Source organism: Rhodofomes roseus, assembly GCF_022264815.1.
Source record: "Rhodofomes roseus strain CIRM-BRFM 1785 chromosome Unknown C8Q71scaffold_14, whole genome shotgun sequence".
In the NCBI taxonomy this organism is placed as follows: domain Eukaryota; kingdom Fungi; phylum Basidiomycota; class Agaricomycetes; order Polyporales; family Fomitopsidaceae; genus Rhodofomes; species Rhodofomes roseus.
In genome coordinates, this window is record NW_025952970.1 from 845,576 (window position 1) to 865,044 (window position 19,469).

At 54.1% G+C, this 19,469-nt stretch overlaps 7 protein-coding genes across 7 annotated transcripts; 2 read left to right on the forward strand and 5 right to left on the reverse strand.

Annotated features, from left to right (window-relative positions):
* Positions 1–33: 33 nt before the first annotated feature.
* C8Q71DRAFT_768062 (Clavaminate synthase-like protein) lies at positions 34–1,706 on the forward strand (the record flags this gene model as incomplete). Its single annotated transcript, XM_047924240.1, has 1 exon — positions 34–1,706. Exon 1 carries the CDS (start codon positions 406–408, stop codon positions 1,702–1,704), a length of 1,299 nt encoding a protein of 432 aa, XP_047777481.1. The 5' UTR covers positions 34–405.
* Positions 1,707–4,927, reverse strand: C8Q71DRAFT_768064 (glycoside hydrolase superfamily). The gene is made up of 12 exons (XM_047924241.1): positions 4,520–4,927; positions 4,316–4,443; positions 4,223–4,265; positions 3,875–4,159; positions 3,651–3,813; positions 3,508–3,595; positions 3,079–3,452; positions 2,957–3,018; positions 2,836–2,905; positions 2,627–2,778; positions 2,483–2,578; positions 1,707–2,427 (listed from the first exon to the last, which is right to left on the reverse strand). The coding sequence occupies exons 1-12, from the start codon at positions 4,810–4,812 to the stop codon at positions 1,785–1,787; spliced, it is 2,397 nt and encodes a 798-aa protein (XP_047777482.1). The 5' UTR covers positions 4,813–4,927; the 3' UTR covers positions 1,707–1,784.
* C8Q71DRAFT_823297 (uncharacterized protein) lies at positions 4,915–7,090 on the reverse strand. Its single transcript, XM_047926235.1, has 10 exons — positions 7,042–7,090; positions 6,827–6,981; positions 6,551–6,770; positions 6,354–6,496; positions 6,181–6,306; positions 6,080–6,122; positions 5,914–6,025; positions 5,779–5,858; positions 5,477–5,679; positions 4,915–5,420 (listed from the first exon to the last, which is right to left on the reverse strand). Exons 3-10 carry the CDS (start codon positions 6,612–6,614, stop codon positions 5,076–5,078), a joined length of 1,116 nt encoding a protein of 371 aa, XP_047777483.1. The 5' UTR covers positions 6,615–6,770; positions 6,827–6,981; positions 7,042–7,090; the 3' UTR covers positions 4,915–5,075.
* A 592-nt stretch (positions 7,091–7,682) lies between these two features.
* On the reverse strand, positions 7,683–10,009 carry C8Q71DRAFT_135946 (amino acid transporter). The gene is made up of 10 exons (XM_047916508.1): positions 9,540–10,009; positions 9,427–9,485; positions 9,308–9,372; positions 9,246–9,250; positions 8,919–9,194; positions 8,832–8,866; positions 8,272–8,782; positions 8,133–8,218; positions 8,012–8,081; positions 7,683–7,955 (listed from the first exon to the last, which is right to left on the reverse strand). Exons 1-10 carry the CDS (start codon positions 9,813–9,815, stop codon positions 7,752–7,754), a joined length of 1,587 nt encoding a protein of 528 aa, XP_047777484.1. The 5' UTR covers positions 9,816–10,009; the 3' UTR covers positions 7,683–7,751.
* A 1,840-nt stretch (positions 10,010–11,849) lies between these two features.
* Positions 11,850–13,855, forward strand: C8Q71DRAFT_710606 (uncharacterized protein; the record flags this gene model as incomplete). The annotated part of the gene is made up of 3 exons (XM_047920752.1): positions 11,850–12,678; positions 12,729–13,621; positions 13,673–13,855. 3 exons carry the CDS (start codon positions 11,850–11,852, stop codon positions 13,853–13,855), a joined length of 1,905 nt encoding a protein of 634 aa, XP_047777485.1.
* A 138-nt stretch (positions 13,856–13,993) lies between these two features.
* Positions 13,994–15,600, reverse strand: C8Q71DRAFT_859335 (Clavaminate synthase-like protein; the record flags this gene model as incomplete). Its single annotated transcript, XM_047927616.1, has 10 exons — positions 13,994–14,338; positions 14,390–14,493; positions 14,568–14,629; positions 14,678–14,693; positions 14,743–14,825; positions 14,887–14,998; positions 15,059–15,101; positions 15,153–15,278; positions 15,333–15,475; positions 15,531–15,600. The coding sequence occupies 10 exons, from the start codon at positions 15,598–15,600 to the stop codon at positions 13,994–13,996; spliced, it is 1,104 nt and encodes a 367-aa protein (XP_047777486.1).
* A 1,512-nt stretch (positions 15,601–17,112) lies between these two features.
* Positions 17,113–18,987, reverse strand: C8Q71DRAFT_136350 (uncharacterized protein). Its single transcript, XM_047916512.1, has 10 exons — positions 18,673–18,987; positions 18,458–18,600; positions 18,270–18,395; positions 18,179–18,221; positions 18,017–18,128; positions 17,880–17,959; positions 17,815–17,830; positions 17,700–17,761; positions 17,542–17,645; positions 17,113–17,488 (listed from the first exon to the last, which is right to left on the reverse strand). Exons 1-10 carry the CDS (start codon positions 18,734–18,736, stop codon positions 17,147–17,149), a joined length of 1,092 nt encoding a protein of 363 aa, XP_047777487.1. The 5' UTR covers positions 18,737–18,987; the 3' UTR covers positions 17,113–17,146.
* Positions 18,988–19,469: the final 482 nt, after the last annotated feature.

The following is a 19,469-nucleotide window of genomic DNA, read 5'->3' on the forward strand; positions in this document are numbered from 1 at the left end:
GTAAGTATCATGACGGTATACAATCTGTTGCGACCACACTCACACAATCCACATCTCAAGTTGATCTCAAGCATGCTGAAGCTCTGAAGCAACAGCAAGTACAGCACCTCGCACAGTATTGAATGTCATATTTGACGTTGATTTGATGTCGTGAATTGATTTCAGCGAGGGATAAGTACAACCGGACAAAGATGCGACCGAGATGCGACTAGACTTGGACTAACTTAGTCTCATAGCCTGTTTGTTCCACCAAGCTCCTACTGCCATACCGATCCACGCTCTTTAGCTCAAGATGTACGTCTTGAACTTCTCTCGTGGACCTGGTGGGGGCGAAGAGAATCATGAGCGCAAGTACCGAGGTCACAGGATCGACGGCGAGTGGCCGTCCGGGAATCGATGGACTGAATGTCGATTACAACGACGAGCAAGAGCCTGGGCAAGATGATGAACACCAACACTACACGGGTCGGTGCTCTCAAAGGCCTCCGGGTCTGGCGGTGCCAGCATCGCCATTACTCGACCACCATCTCGCACTTTGCTCCGACCTCCAGTGACCAGCCGGCGAGTCTGTCCTACAACGGTACTCCCCTTCCTTACCGCTGGCTTCGCGATTCATGCCAATGTCCGAGCTGCATCCACCCGTCAACACGCCAGAAGCTGCACAAGACGTCGGACATACCGGCAGACTCGCTCCTGGCCAGCGACGGGGTCCGTGTCGCTAACAGCGGCGTCGAGATAACCTGGGCGTCCGGGCACGTCTCGCACTATCCCAAGAGCTTCCTCGAGCTCTATTCTTCGCCCAAGAGGTTGCGAGCATTTCACCAGGAGGTCGCCGCCAAGCGATGGGACAGGGACGCATTGCGATCAGTGAGCAACCTGTTCTTGCCGTACGCCAGTCTGCAGGCCCCCGCGGGGCTGCTCGCCGCCATAACGCAGCTCACGCAATTCGGCATCCTCTTCGTCACCAACGTCCCCACCGAGCGCACCGCCAATGAGGCCTGCGAGCTGCGCCGGCTCGCGGAGCGCTTTGGCGAGATCCGCGAGACGTTCTACGGGCAGACGTGGGACGTGAAGAACATGCGGAACAGCAAGAACATCGCGTACACGAACGTCGACCTCGGCCTGCACATGGACCTGCTCTACTTCCAGCACCCGCCGCGCTTCCAGATCCTCCACTGCCTCCGCAACCGTGTCGAGGGCGGGGCGTCCTACTTCGTCGACGCCCTCCATGCGGCCGAGACGCTGCGCGAGACGCATCCAGAGGACTTCAGCGTCCTCGCGGACACCCCCGTCGCGTTCCACTACATCAACGACGGGCACCACCTGCACTACTCCCACCCGACTATCGAGCTCGCAGCAACGGCAGACTCTGCTCCCGGCTCCCCGCGCCCGACTGCGCACATCAACTACTCGCCACCGTTCCAAGCACCGCTCCCGGTCTCTACCCCGCTCGCATTCTATTCTGCGCTCGAGCGCTTCGCCAACCTCCTAGAGGACCCCGCCTTGCGCTATGAGCATCTTCTGCGCGAGGGCGATGCGGTCGTGTTCGACAATCGCCGAGTGCTGCACGCACGCACGGCATTCAAGGACCGTGAAGAAGACTCCGGCGACGCACCGAATCGCTGGCTGAAGGGCTGTTATCTGGAGGCGGACGCTGTCTTGGACAGAGGCAGGGTGTTGCGGGCGCGCCTGCAGGCACACTGACAGTACGGGTATGCACAGAATCATCCATTGTACGCAGCTGTAGCACTAGACATAAATCCGACAAGTCATTAGCCAATGTCTCAAGGCATCTCAGACATTCTAACCCAAAGAAGCGCAACCAAGAACGAAAGCACGAGCACGATAACCGCAACGGCATGGCCGCTGAAGTCGTCCCAGAAGTTGTTCACGAAAAACTCCGGCTTGAGCGGCGGCACCACTCTGACTGACACCCGGTGGACGTGCCCCGGAGTGAGCGCGGCAGGCTCGATGCTCAGTGTCTGCCGGCTCTCGTCGTACTCGTAGTGATCGCCGGACGCGAGGCCCTCCACGACGACCTTCCTGTCATGCGCGATCATCGACGGCACGTATATCTCCGTCACCTTGCTCTTCAGCGCCGGGTGCGCGTCCGCCGTCACGGGCGGCCGATCTACGCTCGGGGACTGCGCACCCGCATCGGCGGACGGCCCGGGGACGACCCACTCGTACTCGAACGCTCCGGTGTTCATCTCGTACGAGAAGTGTCTCGGGATGCCGGCGGTCTTCGCCGCGTACGGCCGCACGAACGCGCGGAGGATGCGTGCGCCGTTGTCCAGCGTGGGCGAGGTCTGTGCGTGGTCGAGCCAGACGCCGGACAGGGCACGGCGGCGGCTGAACCACGAGAAGTTTTCGCCGTTCCAGTCGTCGCCGGTGTGATCATCGTTGTCGGGGTTGTAGTTCCACAGCCTGGTGATGGCAGATATGAATTGCGGGTGATCAGGGCTGAAGAAGAGCGACGTACGTGAAGCCAACAAGACTGCGGTCGAGCGCAGTGAGCATTGCGTCCATCATGCGTGTCTGCCAGTGCCATCTATCTGTCTTGAAAGCTTCGCCCTTGCTGGTGGAACGTCAGTCGGCGCCGTTCGCGCTGGAAACGTAGACTCACTTCAAGTCCATCGGAATGCCGCACTCGCCGATGATAACTGGCTTCTCGCCCAGGGAACGGTAGCCTGCCTCAACGATGTTTCGGATCTGCAGAGCGAAGTTGTCCCTGGCGCCTTGGTGACCCCAGTAAAAGGCTTTCAAGGGGAACATGCCCTACGAAGCACATATTAGCTTTCTGTTCAGCCTTCATCACCTCTGTGTTAGGCATACCCTAGACAAGCCTTGAACGTTGACGGTGAAATCGCCGAAGGCTTTTGTGAACAACGCGTTCAGGTCATACCTGAGTGAGTATTCGTCAACAGCGATGGGTTAAAGAGTCCGAGACACCTACCAGTGTGGTGCATAGACCATATTCGGAGGACGTCGGTCGGCCGTCCAAGACGCCGGACAGAACTATTAGGCAAACCATCGTCAAGCAGCAATGACAAGCACAAAAACCTTGGTTCGGCATACCTCATTGGGTATAGGTTCCGCCAGCACGAGCTTGTCAGGGCTCGTTGCACCTCTCACCACCTCCGCCCACCTGTTGACGAAAGGGTAGAAGAAGTCTTCATACCAGTCAACCTTCCGTCCAGTCATCGGGTCCTTTGTGAAGTAACTCTCCCTCAGCACGACGCCCTCATCCTTCCGGCTGTCCCAGCCCCACACGCCGTGCATCTCCCAGAGACATATGCCCTTCGTCGGACCGTCGTCGCGCCACGCATTCTGGCGCGCGGTGTTAAGAACCTTGGTGGAAGTGCGCCGGGTGGGCATGGGAAAGGAACGCGTCCAGAAGCCAACGGCGGTTGGGTGGCCGGCTCCGAGCATGAAAGATTGGAATGCAGTGGCTGGGGTCGTGAATCAATCCCTAGCTGGATCGACTAGCGACATAACAGAACTTACGGACGTGCCCAAGATGGAGATCCGTGTTGTAGTCAAATGCGTGCATAGAGCACAGCTCGACATAGCCCCGGTGCGGCTCGTTCATGATCTAGATAGGGATACCTCAGCCAGGTGTGACCGCATCTGCAGAGATCAGTACTGACCTCGAAGCCCAGAATGCCTTCCAAGTCACCGACGGTGTTGGCGACGACTTGCCACATATTGAGGAACGCTGTTTGAAGGAACGTTTGTATCGACACTTCCTCTCCGTCCGTGTTCTTGACCTTCAACTTCGGCGCGAACATGTCACCCGCCCAGAAACACGTCCTGCGGGCCGCCGACTCCAAATTGAGCATAGTTCTCCCCAAATCCAAGAGATGTGACTCACGCCATGGTCGCAGCAGCCAGCTTCTGGTACCCACATGGCCAGAGCCCTCGCTCGTCCTCTATATGACCTCCACCCTTGATACCCCTCAACCACGCAGCGCCTGGCTCCTCCAGTCCGTGAAGGTCGAATCCCACCGCTTCCAACGTCCACGCTGGTGCCCCGGACCCGCCGGAGTAGCGCGACCATACGTCTTGGTGTAGAACGACGAAGGCCGTCAAACCGTACTGCGGAAGAAGGGAGAGCAGATTACGGATGTAGGACAAGTAGTCGGTATCGTAGATACCACTGGCGTGGACGGAAGCTTCAACAATACGCACTCTGCGCCTTAGACTGGATAGAGGTACTCACGGTCCCGCATGTTCGACCGCCTCCCAAGTCACGAGGAACCTGACTGGAGTCGTGTAAGACTATCAGAGTACGTGCCGTGCGTATTCCACGCACTGAAAGTCAAGCCCCATCTACGCAGCCTAGCAAAGTGGTCTGGAGCCTCTTCGAGAGGAAACGGTCGTCCGACAAACGTCACGTCTGCGTGGTTGGCAGGGAAGTCGTCGTGATCATGATTCGTGGGCCTTGGGAATCAGAGTCAAGTCAGAGTTCATGCTTGGTGCCCGTTTAGCAGTTCAGTACGACGTATACTGCACATACGTTTTGCAGTTCCCCGACAAGTTCACTCCCCGGAGGTTACACACGCGTCCGTGCGCGTCAACAAAGTGCCGGCCGTGGACGTACAGCTTTCCACCTGTCCCAACAGTAGACCAGTCGTGTGCGAAGGATTGTGAGGGTTGGTTCGTATCTTGTAGCTTGAGAGGTTTACTCTTCACGTCGGCCTGTCCAGTCTCAGCATCGGTGCTGTCTTTGCTGCCGCGTCTGTCTGCGTCACGTCCAGATTCGGAGCCAACCAAGATGAAAGATGCCTCAGAGTTCGTCCGAGAATGCATGTAGGTTGAAGCGTGAAAGCTCGGACCGACGACGTCGGTGCTTGAGCAGCCACAGCGCCGCAGCGGCGGTTGGTAGCACTTCCAAAAAAGGTAATCAGTGTAGATGGGTACGACGGTCCAGCGTGACGGCATCCTCTAGGAGCCCGCACACAACGTTTACACATTGATTGACCATGCCACGTAACACTTTACACGCCAATCCACGACTTTGTATTCTGGCATAATTTGGAGTGACTCGTGTTTCGAGAAACGTGAACACAAGTTCAGTTGTAATGCTTGACTGCGATGCCATCCACGATGTTCTCCTCTGTACCGTTCTCTTTCATCTTGGTCTCGACAAGACCGTACGCCCTCGTCCTGCCCTTCCGCCATGCATCCATCGTGGGCGCGTCGGCGTCGTCTGCCCAGCGCCGTTGAATGCCGTGCTTCTGGAGCACAGGGCTCTCGACGCGGGGGACTAGCTTCACATCATCGTCGGTCATGGCGAAGAATATGACGCTAAGGCGGTTGTAGCCCCGCTGGTCCTGAGGAGGCTGAACGACGCGGTGGATGGTAGGCTTGTAGAAGCCACCTGAGAGGAATTCCATGGCATCGCCGGAGTTGACGGTCTGCAGAGACATGACATTAATCGCAAGTCCAACAGATACGGTGACCAAGCCCTCACGAGTGCATTGTCAATGTGTCTGACGTAACGCCATTGGCCGTCAGGCATAAGCATCTGCAAGGCCGTGACTGGCTGGCTCCATAGGAGAGTGATGCTACCAATGTCAGTGTGTCCCTTGAACCACACTTGTTTTGCCTTGATTTCGTCGTCGGAAGGCCTCTCGTAACTGTGCAAGCCGCGAAAATGAACGATCGCCCGGTACGCTGGATGCAAATTACCCACTACTTCATCAAGCGAACTATGTATGGTATCGTAACAAATTGTTAGAACGCAAGGAGCTTCGAGCAATTATACACACGCACCATACGACTCTCCCGGTGAAGTAAAGTTGTGCATGTTGATGAATGTATCTTCCGGAAGTTCCAGACCGAGGGCAAAGAGGCTTGCGACGAATCATTATCAGGCGAGCGCTTCCTAGTGTTAACAGTGCAACATACCGCAAGAGAGGCTGCAAGACTTGACAATAGTTAAACTTTGCGAACTCTTCCACCTCCGGGAGCAGAGGGGACATCGCTTGCGGGTGCTGCCTCCGATTGACATCCTTGTTGACTTGAAAGCCCGTAATCAGTTCAGTGCATGTATGTCAGCGACGGTATGACGAACTGTTGTAGTGTTCGATCTGGTCACGGACACCGCCATCAATGTGCTGTGCGAGTGGTGTCGCGTCAGCGTCAATGACTGTCAAGGTGCGTTGCGACACCTGCCCAATATTCCCTGAGTTTGTAGCCTTGGTATGACCCACCACTCTTGATGTTCGCCAGGTAGTTGCGTTTCTCCTCCTCGGGAACGCCAGAGAACGCCACATCAGCAATGTCAAATATGCGATCGTTCTACGACTTGTTGAGCGAAATCGCATTGAGATTGTATAGCACCTTACCTCGGCCTGCGTAAGGCCGTGGTTCACGATGTAGAAGAAGCCATGGGCTGTCATGGCATCGCGCAGCTGAATGGAGAGCTCAGCGCGGCCCTCTGGGGTCCCTATTTTGGAGAAGTCGAGGATCGCGAGGTCGGCATATTCCACTGTACAGCACGTCTATTAGCGCGGTTCATCAGAGGTTCCAAAGAAAGACTCACAATTCTCTTGAGTTGGAGGGGGTGCGACGTAGTGGGGAATAGCGGGGCGTATGACACTAGGCATCTTCACTTGTAGACGGGCTCAGTGACGACGACTTGCACTAACTGGTGGATCGAATGTATTTTATACGCCCTGCGCAGCAACAGCGGGAGCCCGTAACCTTCGCTACTTATCGCAAGATAAGCCAACGAAGTTTGAACTCCCTGCGTGAAATGGAAGCTCTCTCTAGCATCAGCCTGAGCGAGTGGGTGTCATGGTCATATGAGAATGCTCACGACGTATGCACCAACATCGAGTGAAGCCTCTCCGCTATCTCTGGCGCCACAGCCTCCCGTGGTGCATTACCTTGTTGCTTCGCCTGGGAATGAGGTGCCCGACTCTATAGATTGACGGCGCTGGTGCTAGTATTGCGCATCCTCGAGCACCCTCTCTGTCCCGGAACACGAGCTGGATTATGTCAACGAGCCCTATGCATGTCGATGAAGCTTACAGCAAAACGACGCTCAAGATACTTCAGCATGCGCAACTCTGGGTAGTGTGGTGACTCCTCGGAAACTTCAGCCTGAGACGCTAGGGTGTCAGCCTGCCGACTGAGCTATTTTGTAATACGCTGACAATACATGACTTATGTGGTTGCGTACTTCCAACGCATCCGAGATGCTTGCGTTCTGCCAATGTAATGCGTAGGTTCGACTTCGTCCATTGCCGGACTCGGAGTCAAAGCACCGGTACTTTCGGCATATACACACAGTCTTTGCGGACCGCTCGTGCAGCCGTTTGATGGTCGAGTGCGTAGGTTCGACTTCGCACCTTCCATTGCCGAACTCGGAGTCAAAGCACCGGTACTTTCGGCTTGTACACAGTCTTCGCGGGCCTCTCGCGCAGTCATTTGATGGTCGATGGTCGTTGTGTAAGCTCTATTGAACGGTGTAGCACTGAGATAGCTGAGTGCAATTTCCGTAGTGCGAAACAGAACTCTCCACGGTGTCTGTTCCAATGTCTATGTTAGTCGCTGGTAATGATCCGAGCATCAATCGGAGAGATGCACCCACTCACCAGTAGTGTGCGCCAACCACCATGTAGAAACGTGGAAAGATACAATCACCGCTTTTCCATACAACGGACTCCTAGATTTGTTCCATGCCGACAAGTGCTAGGACGAAACAATCACACCTGGCATCCACTTAATTCCCCGTAATCTCATTCGATTTTTCTATCTTCCTCCTCAAGCTCTTCGGAACGTGTACTCACAGGCCCCTTGAAGTGCCTGTATCCCCAGAGGACCCAACACAGCGATACTATGAGTATTACCCCACCAATCGCCACAACGGCATAGTTCATGTTGAGTGCATCCACGGGATATGCTGTCGGCAGCACGAACAGTACGCAAATGAACATTGTGAACTAAACATATGGGGCACAAGTCAGGGCAGGCACAGTGTTTAGCGCTGAATACGCACCAGTGCGCTTGCGAGATTGATGTACCATGAGTAGTGTCCGAGATGGAAAGGACCAGGTTCAGGTAGGGTTCTAGACAACAGTGAGGAATTGTCTCAGAAGAGAGGTATTCACGAGCCGAACGTAGATGGCCAGCAAAGGCGGATCAGGATAGGCTGCAAGTAGGAGAGCATAACCGCGATTGCCGCCGAAGACAGGATAGCGTTGAACTGTACCAAGCATGAATATCCGTTGACTGATTATCATCGGCGAACATACGCACCGCGATCGTTGAGCCAATGTACGCGCACGAGATGATGCATCCGATGAGTACCGATATCCACACGCCCCAGTACGGACTCTGCCACCGGTTCAGGCTCATGAACCTCGACCGCGCAGGCATCGCACGATCTCGCGCTAGCGCGTACATCAATCGCGAACTCGCCGTGAACGCAGTCACAGCAGCCATAAACTGCGCTAGCGCGACGACGAACAAGCACATGAGCGTGAGTCGCTGGCCGACAGCATCGTAGTAGAGCTGCGCAATCGGCAGCGCGAACGACGTGGCCTGCACGGACGCGATCGACTGCACTCCGAAGAGGAGCGCAAGCATGTAGGCGAGCCCGATGAGCCAGGAACCGACGATGGAGAAGACGACCCCGAGCGGCGCGAGCAACGACGCGTTCTGTGCCTCTTCGGCCACTTGCGCGGCGGTCTCGCAGCCTTCGAGGGTGTACACAGCTTGCAGGAACCCGAGGAGCACAACGAAACCTTTGTTGCTCCAGCCGGTGAAACTACGTGGTGTTAGTGTAACAATACTTGTGTACGAACAGAGACACGTACTTCTGGTAGTCAGTGAAGACGAAGTCCGCGGAGTTCTGCGAGTACATCAGCTCAGCAGCACAAAAGGGAGATGGGTGCTCGGCGTACCTTCACCGGCGCCTTGACCAACAGCGTGATCACGAGCACAAACGTCCCACCCAAGGTCCACCACAGATTGAACGTACTCATTCCGCCAATCGCACGCGTGCCGATGGTATTGATGATTCCAGACGCGATGTTCACGCCCCATGCAATCGCGGCGATCTCGACTCGCGTGAGCGTACGTCCCTGCCCCACCTCCGCCATGCACGCGAGGTAGAGTGCGACACTGAGGTTCCCCGAGGTGCCTGTGAAGACCATCGCAATACTGTAGATCCATCCTGTCTATTAGCACAGTCAGCGATCGCCGAACGTGCCCAGGCGCGTGTCACTGACGCAGACTGAGAGACGATGTCAGGTCGTGTACCCAGAACGACACGTCGAGCGAGTGCACTCACAGCCCAAGACAGGAAGATCTGGTTTCATCTTGCATACCCAGAAGTACAAGCCTCCCATGGTCGGACTGACGCGAGTGTCCCTTCAGCACTGGTAATACGAGAAACAGCATCGAGCTCACTATGCACTGCAGATCTCCGCGAGCGACAGGGCTATGAGAAACATGAATAGGCTGCAAATCTGTCACAGGCTCGTTCAACGCGACCAAGAGAACAAGAACATAGACGTCCGCACATTCCATCCCCAGAACAATCCAAGAGGTCCGCCCGAGAACAATCCCGTCTGAAACGCGCTGCTCATGCCCGTCAGGATGCCAATGGCACAGAAGGATATACCGAGCACGCCGAAGAGGGACATGTCCCTCCTGAACTCGCTCTTGTAGCCGAGTTCATGCAGCCGCTTGTCGGAGGCATCGACCGGCGCGTCCGCAGCCTGCACCGAGGGAGACAAAACATGCTTTCGGATGCTCTCAACGTCGACTGAGGCGTCCGCTGAGCCCTTCAAGTTCATGATCTGGAGTAGGACGACGACAAGCCTGAGGAATGATTTCAAAGGAGCGCTGACCCGGAGCAGCTCAGATGACCGCTATTTGTGGGCATCAATCAGCCTGACTCGCGGCCTGACGTTAGGTACTAGTGCGATAAGGCTAGACGGCACACATGCGGTCGCTGAGAGGATATGCGGGGAAACGTATGTCCAGACATTTGTGCATGAAGACCGAGGATCCGTGTGCGAGAGCAAGTTTGCAAAGAGAGATGAGCATGAGATCTAGAGGCATAACTGTAGAGGTTGAGTCAATAGCGTCGGTAAGTAAAGCTGTATTGCGGCATCCCCTCCATACTGTGGATGCTTACCAGTATCATGCAGATGGTATGAATACAATCCTAGGATGCTGATCGCGTGAAGCATTGCTCGCATGAGTCGCATCGTTGTCCGGTTGTATCCCTCGCTGAAATCGGATTCACGACATCAAATCAACGTCAAATATGACATTCATTTTGTGACGAGGAGGACTTGCTCTTGTTTCAGAGCTTCAGTATGCTTAAGATGTGGATTGTGTGAGCGGATCGTCAGAGTGTGGTCTCAACAGATTGAAGGATCCTGGGCGTTGAACACCGGATGAAACTTTCGATCCTTCAAGTGAAAGATCGATAAAATTGACAAAATCTTTTTCACGATATTTCGTATGAAAGATTGTCAATAAAAGTCAGAAACAATCAATTAATCATTCAGACTCGAAGTATCAGGAACAGATCACAGAAGGATTCATTGACAAGTGTCTTTGATCTGTTTGTGATCCTCTAGGCAAATGATTGAGAACATGATATTCAAAAATTCTTGAACACTATGTGGCTCAATTGTTCTGAAAGGATTGAAAACAGATTGTCACATGGGGTGTTACAATCTTTTCTCAATCTTTCAGGCTGTCACAATCTGTTTCAAATCCTTCCAGCTGTTGATATCTTGGTGAGATTGGAAACAATTTGTATCCCAGGGGTTCAAAACAATTTGCCCAAAAGGATTGACAAGAGATTGTGACACTAGCTGTGACACTGTGCCACTTCCCTATGACAGAGCAGTGAAGGCAATTATGCCAAACCTATGATAAGCTGCCTTCTGCTGGTATGCTCAGTCATTTTTGGTCCCTCATTCATTGCCTGCCATCACATGAGTCTCATTAGATGCACTCAGTGTACAGGGTTGTACTTGTGATTGTACATTCCTAGAGATGTGCATCTCATTGTATGACTAATGAACATGTCCCAGACCTGTGCATGTCCAGATGCAATGAAAGAGGGACCAAAATTGACTGAGCATACCAGCAGAAGGCAGCTTATCATAGGTTTGGCATAATTGCCTTCACTGCTCTGTCATAGGGAAGTGGCACAGTGTCACAGCTAGTGTCACAATCTCTTGTCAATCCTTTTGGGCAAATTGTTTTGAACCCCTGGGATACAAATTGTTTCCAATCTCACCAAGATATCAACAGCTGGAAGGATTTGAAACAGATTGTGACAGCCTGAAAGATTGAGAAAAGATTGTAACACCCCATGTGACAATCTGTTTTCAATCCTTTCAGAACAATTGAGCCACATAGTGTTCAAGAATTTTTGAATATCATGTTCTCAATCATTTGCCTAGAGGATCACAAACAGATCAAAGACACTTGTCAATGAATCCTTCTGTGATCTGTTCCTGATACTTCGAGTCTGAATGATTAATTGATTGTTTCTGACTTTTATTGACAATCTTTCATACGAAATATCGTGAAAAAGATTTTGTCAATTTTATCGATCTTTCACTTGAAGGATCGAAAGTTTCATCCGGTGGAAAGATAACCCGAAGTCATTATCATAAACAGGCTTAAATAAACAACTCCGGCATACTGTACTTACAGGCGCTCATATAACGTATTGAATATTATTCTAAACATATCGGTATGCACCGTTATTTACTATCGCGCGTTTGTGGCTCTACATCATAGTATAGAGTTTCCATTCTGTTTCTCTACGGCCACATACTTCCTCGCCATCGTCTTCGACGATGAGCTCAGACTCTGAAGCCGCTGGACGCCTCATCGACAAAGGCAAAGGGCGAGCACGTTCTCCGGACCCCACAGAACGCACGCCGCTTCTTGGGTCCACAAGCGGGTCATATACATCCAGCGTCGATCCCGGCAGGCCGCCGCTCACTCGCCGCCTTTACTCGAGACTACTCACTGTTTTCCTTGCTTCGCTCTCGCTATGTGTTCTCGCGTTGCTGCTTCTGATAGTCATAATATTCTCGTATCGGGCACGCGCGGTGAGTGCCTCGCCAGACGAGATTCTACAACATGCGCTTGTTGTGCGTGGGCCGGACCGCGTAGACGTCTTGAACACGACCGGAGACGGGGGAATATGGATGATGATCCACGGGAGGGTAGGATTTGATGCTGGGCATGTTGCGGGGGTAAATACGGCGGAGGAAGATGGCTTTATCGAGGACGCGTGGAAAGCCATTGGCCGCTGGGGGATCCGGCGGCTGGACAAGGTCTCCGTCAACTTGTCTACCATTACAGTCGTACCGGAAGGTGACTCTGGCCATGCCCTCACGACCATATCCCTGCCACAGCTAGAGTTGTCTCTCACCGCGAACCCACCGTCAGACAGTAGTTGGCTGACGCCGGTCGCGATACCGGTCCTCATCCGCCCCACGAAGGATGCGAAGACACTCATGCGATTCGTGCACCAGAGCTGGAAGGACGGGACCATACGGGTGCAGGCATCCGTTGACCAAGCAATAGTCACCGGCGGTGGCTTGACCGACGCTGGCAGCTGGCGACGGCGCATACGGGTCTCCCACCACGACATACAGACGGCAGTGCACATATCCAGTGTGTCCTCTCTCCTCTGGTCACTCTTCTTCTGAGAGTAACGCTCGCAGTCCCTCGGTTGCCAGGCTTGCCTCACCCAGGAGACGATTTACCGGAAGCCTCCCAGTTCGTCAAACTAGATTCGTTCCTCATCAAGTCCTCCAACGACACGCTTACGATCTCTGCCAATGCAACACTCATGAACCCCCTTGAATCCTTTATCAACGCAACCGTGCCCTCTCTCCCCTTCATTGTCTATCTCCCTCCCAACGGCACTTCGCCGCCCGTACCTCTGGCCCATGTGCAGTCTCCGCCCTTCGCCTTCTCTTACGGAAACATCAGCCTAGCCCTCGCAGGAGTAGTCCTTCCTCTGCCCCGTAACGCGTCGGGTTTGCTATCCGAATTCCTGGGCGCGTATGTCTCCGCACACGACGCGGACATCCTGCTCGAGACAACGCTGCTACCCGACGTGCGCGTCGCCACCAAGTTCCCCGCACCACACCCGCCACCGCAGATCCTGCGTGACGTCAAGATCAAGGACATGAAGGTCAAGCCCGTCGGCCAAGGCATGGTCGCCAGCGGGATCGTCCACGCCCGCGTCGTGCTCCCGCCCGGCATCGAAGTCGGCGTTGACGTCGTGAGGGTGTTCCCAGATTTGCTTGTGTACGACGGCGAGGTGCCTGAGAGCACAGCGCACGAGCGACTTGAACCAGAGTTCAAGGTGTTCAACTTCCCGCTTGACGACAGCGACCGAGACGTTCCGCCGCAACCGCCGCTCCCTGACCCGCTGCCCGAGCGCGCATTCGCCCATATCCGGCCGGACGACTGGCTGCCTGCGCTGAGCGTGCAAGGCGAGCAAGGGCCGGGTGAAGGTACGGTCGTGAACGTAACTGCGAGCATTGTGGAGGTGCCACTGGAGGTGCTGCCGGGACGGGAGCGCGAGTTCAGCAACTTTGTGTCGAAGGTATGCCGCACTTCTCGCCATGCTTATCATTTGACTCAGTGGGGCGCGCAGGTTGTGTTCGGGACGCAGGGCGCGTTGGCTGGCTTGCAGGGCGAGGCTGCTGTTGCTGTCCACGTAGACGGTCTGCCGTTTGAGAACGGGCGCGACGGCGAAATGCAGCTGACGGGGCTGCCCTTCAAGGGCAATGTGCGGATCGGCAAGCGGAGCATGCTCGACGGCTCTCTCATGGACTAAAGTCTGCTTACGGAACACGAGTGTATAGTCTGCTATTTGTACAGATCTCTTGTAGTTTATAGATGTACAGTCACTGCGTATTCATCTTTCTTGTGACGGCCACTGCGGCCACGGACCACGTCTCTCGCCACGAGTGCTCTAGTTGTAGTGCGTAACAAGGACGCCCTCAACGGTCTCCTCCTCGTGCCCGGTCTTCGCGTTGAGCTTCAGATCCGTCACACCGTACCCCGCGGTTCGGCTCTTGCGCCACTCCAACATCGTCGGCGCGACCTCGTCGTCGCAGAGCCGCTTGATGCCCACCCGCTGGAGGACGGGGCTTTCCGCGAAGGGCACAAGCTTGATGTTGTCGTCCGCCTTGCAGAAGTAGAACACGCCGAGGCGTTCGTAGCCGCGCTGGTCAGCGGGTGGCTGGACGACGCGGTGGATAGTCGCCTTGTAGTATCCGCCGGAGAGGAACTCCATCACGTCGCCGGCATTGATCACCTATCATAAACGTCAGAGTAGCGCATGCTGTAGTAAGAGTGCGGTACATACAAGAGCGTTGTCGATGTGACGGATCCAGCGCCACTTACCGTCTTGACCCAGAATCTGCAGCGCCGAGATAGGCTGACTCCAGAGGACAGAGATGCTGCCGATGTCTGCCAGACGATCACCATTGTCAGTCCACACTCCTCACATTCAACAGTTTACACCAAAAGAACAATGAACCCACCTGTGTGACCTTTCAGCCAGACTCCGTCGGTCTTGAACTCCTCGTCGTCCGTACGAGGGTAGCTGTGACAATGGTCACTGGAATGAACCCTCCAAGGTAAATGTCCTCACTATTTCATGAAGCGCGCTGTGCCGTGGAGGTTAGTAGTAGTTCGTAGGGGTTGTCGCAGGCTTACCTGCCGATTCGTTGTCCTCGCTGAATTGGTGGACGTTGACTAGAGCTTCTTCGTCAGGAAGCTCCAATCCAATCGCCAACAATCTATGTACACGAACAGCTTTATGTGAGCATCCCGCTGAGTTACGTTCGAAGCGGTCATCACCTCAGGATGCTGTGAACGACGTGAAAATGACAGTGACGGGAGAAAGCGTCCATCTCAGACAGGAAGGGCCGTAGTGGTTTGGGGTGTTCGTCCTTCATGATGTCGTGATCCACTGTGGTCCGAGGGTCAGGTCTTCAGGGACTGCTTGTACATCAGCGCAAGGCGGACGTACTGTTATATTGCTCGATCTGGTCGCTAACTCCGCCTTTGATGTGCTAGCGGTAGAGATAAGTATCATCGTCAGTGGCGATACGAGCCAACATTACCCATTGCTGACGGGGCTTGTAACCAATGTACTGTCCAGTCTTCTCAAACGATGTCGTGTAGATCTGCTTCTCCTCTTCCGAGACGTGGTCGAACGCGACGTTGGCGATGTCAAACATGCGGTCGTTCTGTAAGAGTGTGCCGTCAGAGAGGTGCGAATGAGGGATGAGATGATGGCCTACCTGTGCCTGCGTCAGCCCATGGTTGATGATATAGAAGAAGCCGATCGTGGTCATAGCCTTGGTGACGTCTTTCGCAAGTTCCACGCGGCCCTCGTAGGTATCGGCCATCGAAAGGTCAATGATCGGTAGACCAGCATATTCCACTGTTGACCACGGCAGTCAATATGCGTCGAAGTGACTGTAATGAACAATACTCACAGTCTTCCCTCGTGACAGGGACCCTGGGGTACTGGGGGATCGAAGCAGCTACGGCGACGGGGACTGGCATATCGGGTGTTCTCTTCAGTCGAACGTATCCCGAGGGGTGGATGGGGGTGGATAGGCCTGTAGGCCTGCTTTCCCCTTATTTATGCTGGCGAGGTGCGCACTTGCTATTGTCTGCTCCCCTGGTGGTGCATATCGCAAACGCCCTACTCAACGCTTCGAAGGGCCAGAAGTATCTATCGCACGGTCCGCCGCCACGAAGACCAAACGAGATGAAGAAGGTCTGCGACCAAAGGATTGTTCCATCGTGGAGAACGCATCTGTATGGAACAACAACTCAGTAGAGAAGACGGGGTGAACTGTACACGTAAACCACTAGACAGGGGTTCTCCGGTCCGTCCTGGTCCAGTCTCCGGCGCAGGGACCAAAATGACGCATATGCGAGCTAAGGAGCATTCCGAACAGGGCCAGACAACAGTACTTGGCCATCGCTGGCCACAACGATCGCAGTGTTCCGGTTCCGCGCCTTTGAAAATCGTCAAAGAATGTGTGGAGATACCCCTAGGCGAGATTGACCGCTTACTTGCATGAGGCTATGATAGCCAGATAGGCCCGCATGATGCGTACTTGGGTTGAAAGCCACCGTTCTGCTGGCGTAGCATTGCTGAGCGAGAAGCGCCATATGGTGTTGACCTTATCACTGCGTAGCTATCATGGCCTCTGCAGGAGGGCCGTCGAGGTGTCGAAGTGACGGGCCGCGTGAAGGTTCGACCAATGACACGTAGGGAGCTATCAGTTTTGCCTATTCGTACGAAGACAGAACCCGCAAGAACTGGAAAACAACGTCTGATGTCTCCTATGCATTCGGACACTATGGAGCAAGTCAACATTGCGCCAAGTCCATTGGTCAATTGTAGCAAACTGCCTACCTCTGCGCCGCCAGACAGGTACGGCCACCCTTACGGAGCCGCAGTGCTTGATGGAGAACCCATACAGAAGTGGTCACCAGGTATGGCGTATGGGAAAATGGAGAATCCTCATCTGTCATCTTCGATTCCGAGAAGTGAACCTAGAAAGAGGACTTACGGCGTAGTGCCTATCGATACAGGACGATCCCTCGCGTGTGGATGCGGATACTTGATAGGGCTGATGGAAGCAATAATGACTCCTCGAATGAAGCTCGCCTGATGCATACTGCTAAAAGATGCGCAGTCAGGTTCGCTCGAGGCCCTCTGGAAGTGTCCGTTGACTGTTACTTCGCACCGTACGACCCTATCGATGCATGTCAGTTGCGCGTGAGGCGCAAACTCAGCTCAGCTTCGCATTGGTTCTCTTCACCCATGGGGGCACCTGTTCATTCGTAAGACGAAGCAAATCAATTACCGCGAACGACGGATTCTCATGTGTAGCGCATAGAACAGTCTCCGACATAATCGGGCGTGCGGATGCTATTCGTAGACCACGAGCCGATTTGCGTGTGCCAACACCTCTACAATACAGGGTGCGCCAATGTGAGTGCGCATCATATACGGAGGGTGAATAAACACACTTATCATCCACAGATACTGCTCGAGTGAACACAATGAGCGATTTCATGTGTACGTCCTGAGTTAGTTCCAGTGCTTCACCACAACCCCATTGATGATCTCTTCCTCGACGCCCTTCTCCTTCTTCTGTAGATCCGTTTGCCCGTACGCACTCGTTCGGCCTCTCCGCCAGGCCTCCATGGTAGGTGCATCAGCGTCCTCGCAGCGCCGCTGTATGCCGACCCTCTGCAAGACCGGGCTCTCAGCGAACGGGATCAGTTTAGTGTCGTCATTCGGCATGACGAAGTAGAAGGCGCCCAGACGAGTGTAGCCTTGCTGGTCAGGAGGAGGCTGGATGACGCGGTGGATCGTACCCTTGTAGAAACCCCCGGACAGAAAATCCATGGCATCGCCCGCGTTGACCACCTAACACGAGACAAGCGTGAGTACATCCAGGACGAGTAGGATTTCGGTCTCACCAGAGCGTTGTCTATGTGTCTGATGTACCGCCATTTGCCGTCTGGAGAGAGAATCTGCAGGGAAGCAACAGGCTGGCTCCACAAAATGGTGACACTCCCGAAGTCTGAGACGACCACGTAAGGCCAGACGAAGATCCATGCGTAGCAGTAGAGTTCACCTGTGTGTCCCTTCAGCCACACATTCTTTGTCTTCGTCTCTTCATCCTCGGACCTTGGATAGCTGATGCATTCAATCGGCAACTCTGAAAATCATACACAAATATCATAACTTACTACTTCATGAAACGAACTGTCCGCGCGCTCAGCGGCACTCATTGCAACAGAAACGTGCTGCTCACCGTATGATTCGCCGGCTGCATCGTATCCATGGATGTTGACGAATGTGTCCTCTGGCAGTTCCATACCGAGTGCGAACAAGCTGCGTGAACGTGGATCAGTAACACAGTTATCGCGGCCAGGCGCAACATAGTCATACCGGAGGAGAGGGTGTAAGACTTGTAAGTGGTTGAACTTCGCGAACGCCTCTATCTCGGGGATAAGAGGTCGCAGTGCTTGAGGATGCAGCTTCTTCGTGACATCGCGATTGACTGCGTACGGAGTCGAAGCCATACTGAGGACGAAGGTGGAATAAGCCTACTGTTGTAATGTTCTACCTGGTCGCGTACACCAGCATCAATGTGCTACGACGGCAGTCAGCACGCTGTCTGTCGCAGAAGGCCGCAAAATACCCAGTATTGTCTAAGTTTATATCCTTGATACGATCCCGTGGCCTTGATATTGGCGGCATAGGTCTTCTTCTCCTCATCCGTCACAGCAGAGAACGGTACGTCAGCGATGTCGAAGATGCGCTCATTCTGTAGCGTTACAGAAGTCAGACTATTGTCCAACGTACTCACTACGCGTCCCCGGTACGTACCTGAGCTTGAGTCAGTCCGTGATTGATCACGTAGAAGAAGCCATGCGCTAGCATCGCATCCCGGAGCTGGACTGCCAACTTCACGCGCCCTTCGTACGTATCTGCCTTCGATAAATCTATGACAGTCAGATTTGCGTATTCCACTGCAATGACGTGAGAGTCGCAGTGAGTCGTGGCTGAATCGCATGCTCCAATAGAATTGTAAGACGACTCACAGGGTTCATTCGTCTGCGGGGCGGGCACATAATGAGGTATAGACGGAAGGACAGTTCCAGGCATCGTGATCGAGGTTCAAAGGAAAGTCTTTGGAACCCGAACCGCCTCATATGGCATTATATACTCCGTTGAGATAGTGGTGGTGCCCCGACACTTCCGAGCTCTGGTTCTGTGACAGAGCACATGAGACTGTCGTGCTTCCGCGTCCGTGTTCACACCGCTCCGGTGGCCGCACAACAAGCCCGGCGTAGTTGCCTGTAGCTACATTATGATTCAATGACGCACCTACCAGTATTCCAAAGCAAACGCCATCCGTGGGTTAGATGAGCACAGCTCACGCGCGATCCCGTGACGGTAGCGATATCCATTGGCTCAACAAGCCTGAAGCCAGATAAGTTGGCTCGAACATCACCAGCGCACGCTGAGAATAACAGTGCCACGCGACAATAAAGTCTGGCCGTTGAAGATGTATGAGACCCTACAGTATTGCGATGAGCCTACTCTTTCAACCATCTGAGCGTCGTTTCGAGTCAGTACTCACCAGAAGTGGAAGTGAGTCGCTATTGCTAGAGAAGGTGGATACTGTATGGTGTTAACCTGCAGTAAGCATCAGCGGAGACCACTGTGGATATTTGCGCAAGAAAGTGCCGGTCATCGCAATACTACGGTACATGTTCACGAGAAGCTTATGTAATCAAAGGAAGGATGCCTGAGGCCCCGACCCGGCCCCCGAGCGGGCGTCACCGTGAACGCGACACGCGTCGCGATCACGTGCTTTAAATACTGGAGTCGTTCT

Bases quoted from the DNA above. Each gene is read 5' to 3' on its own strand.
- C8Q71DRAFT_135946 (XM_047916508.1), bottom strand. From the start codon at position 9,815: ATGAACTTGAAGGGCTCAGCGGACGCCTCAGTCGACGTTGAGAGCATC. The intron at 9,373-9,426 runs GTGAGCTCGATG...CACTCGCGTCAG, and splicing joins GCGGAGATCTGCAGTGCATA to TCCGACCATGGGAGGCTTGT. The intron at 7,956-8,011 runs GTGCGTATTCAG...CCATATGTTTAG, and splicing joins TCAATCTCGCAAGCGCACTG to TTCACAATGTTCATTTGCGT.
- C8Q71DRAFT_136350 (XM_047916512.1), bottom strand. From the start codon at position 18,736: ATGCCTGGAACTGTCCTTCCGTCTATACCTCATTATGTGCCCGCCCCG. The intron at 18,601-18,672 runs GTGAGTCGTCTT...ACGTCATTGCAG, and splicing joins CCCGCAGACGAATGAACCCT to TGGAATACGCAAATCTGACT. The intron at 18,129-18,178 runs GTAGGCTTATTC...CTCCGTACGCAG, and splicing joins CCAGGTAGAACATTACAACA to TCAATCGCGATGTCACGAAG.
- C8Q71DRAFT_768064 (XM_047924241.1), bottom strand. From the start codon at position 4,812: ATGCATTCTCGGACGAACTCTGAGGCATCTTTCATCTTGGTTGGCTCC. The intron at 4,444-4,519 runs GTATGTGCAGTA...CTGATTCCCAAG, and splicing joins TTGTCGGGGAACTGCAAAAC to GCCCACGAATCATGATCACG. The intron at 3,814-3,874 runs GTGAGTCACATC...GGCGGCCCGCAG, and splicing joins CTGGCTGCTGCGACCATGGC to GACGTGTTTCTGGGCGGGTG.
- C8Q71DRAFT_823297 (XM_047926235.1), bottom strand. From the start codon at position 6,614: ATGCCTAGTGTCATACGCCCCGCTATTCCCCACTACGTCGCACCCCCT. The intron at 6,497-6,550 runs GTGAGTCTTTCT...CGTGCTGTACAG, and splicing joins CCCTCCAACTCAAGAGAATT to TGGAATATGCCGACCTCGCG. The intron at 5,421-5,476 runs GTGAGGGCTTGG...ATGTCTCTGCAG, and splicing joins GACACATTGACAATGCACTC to ACCGTCAACTCCGGCGATGC.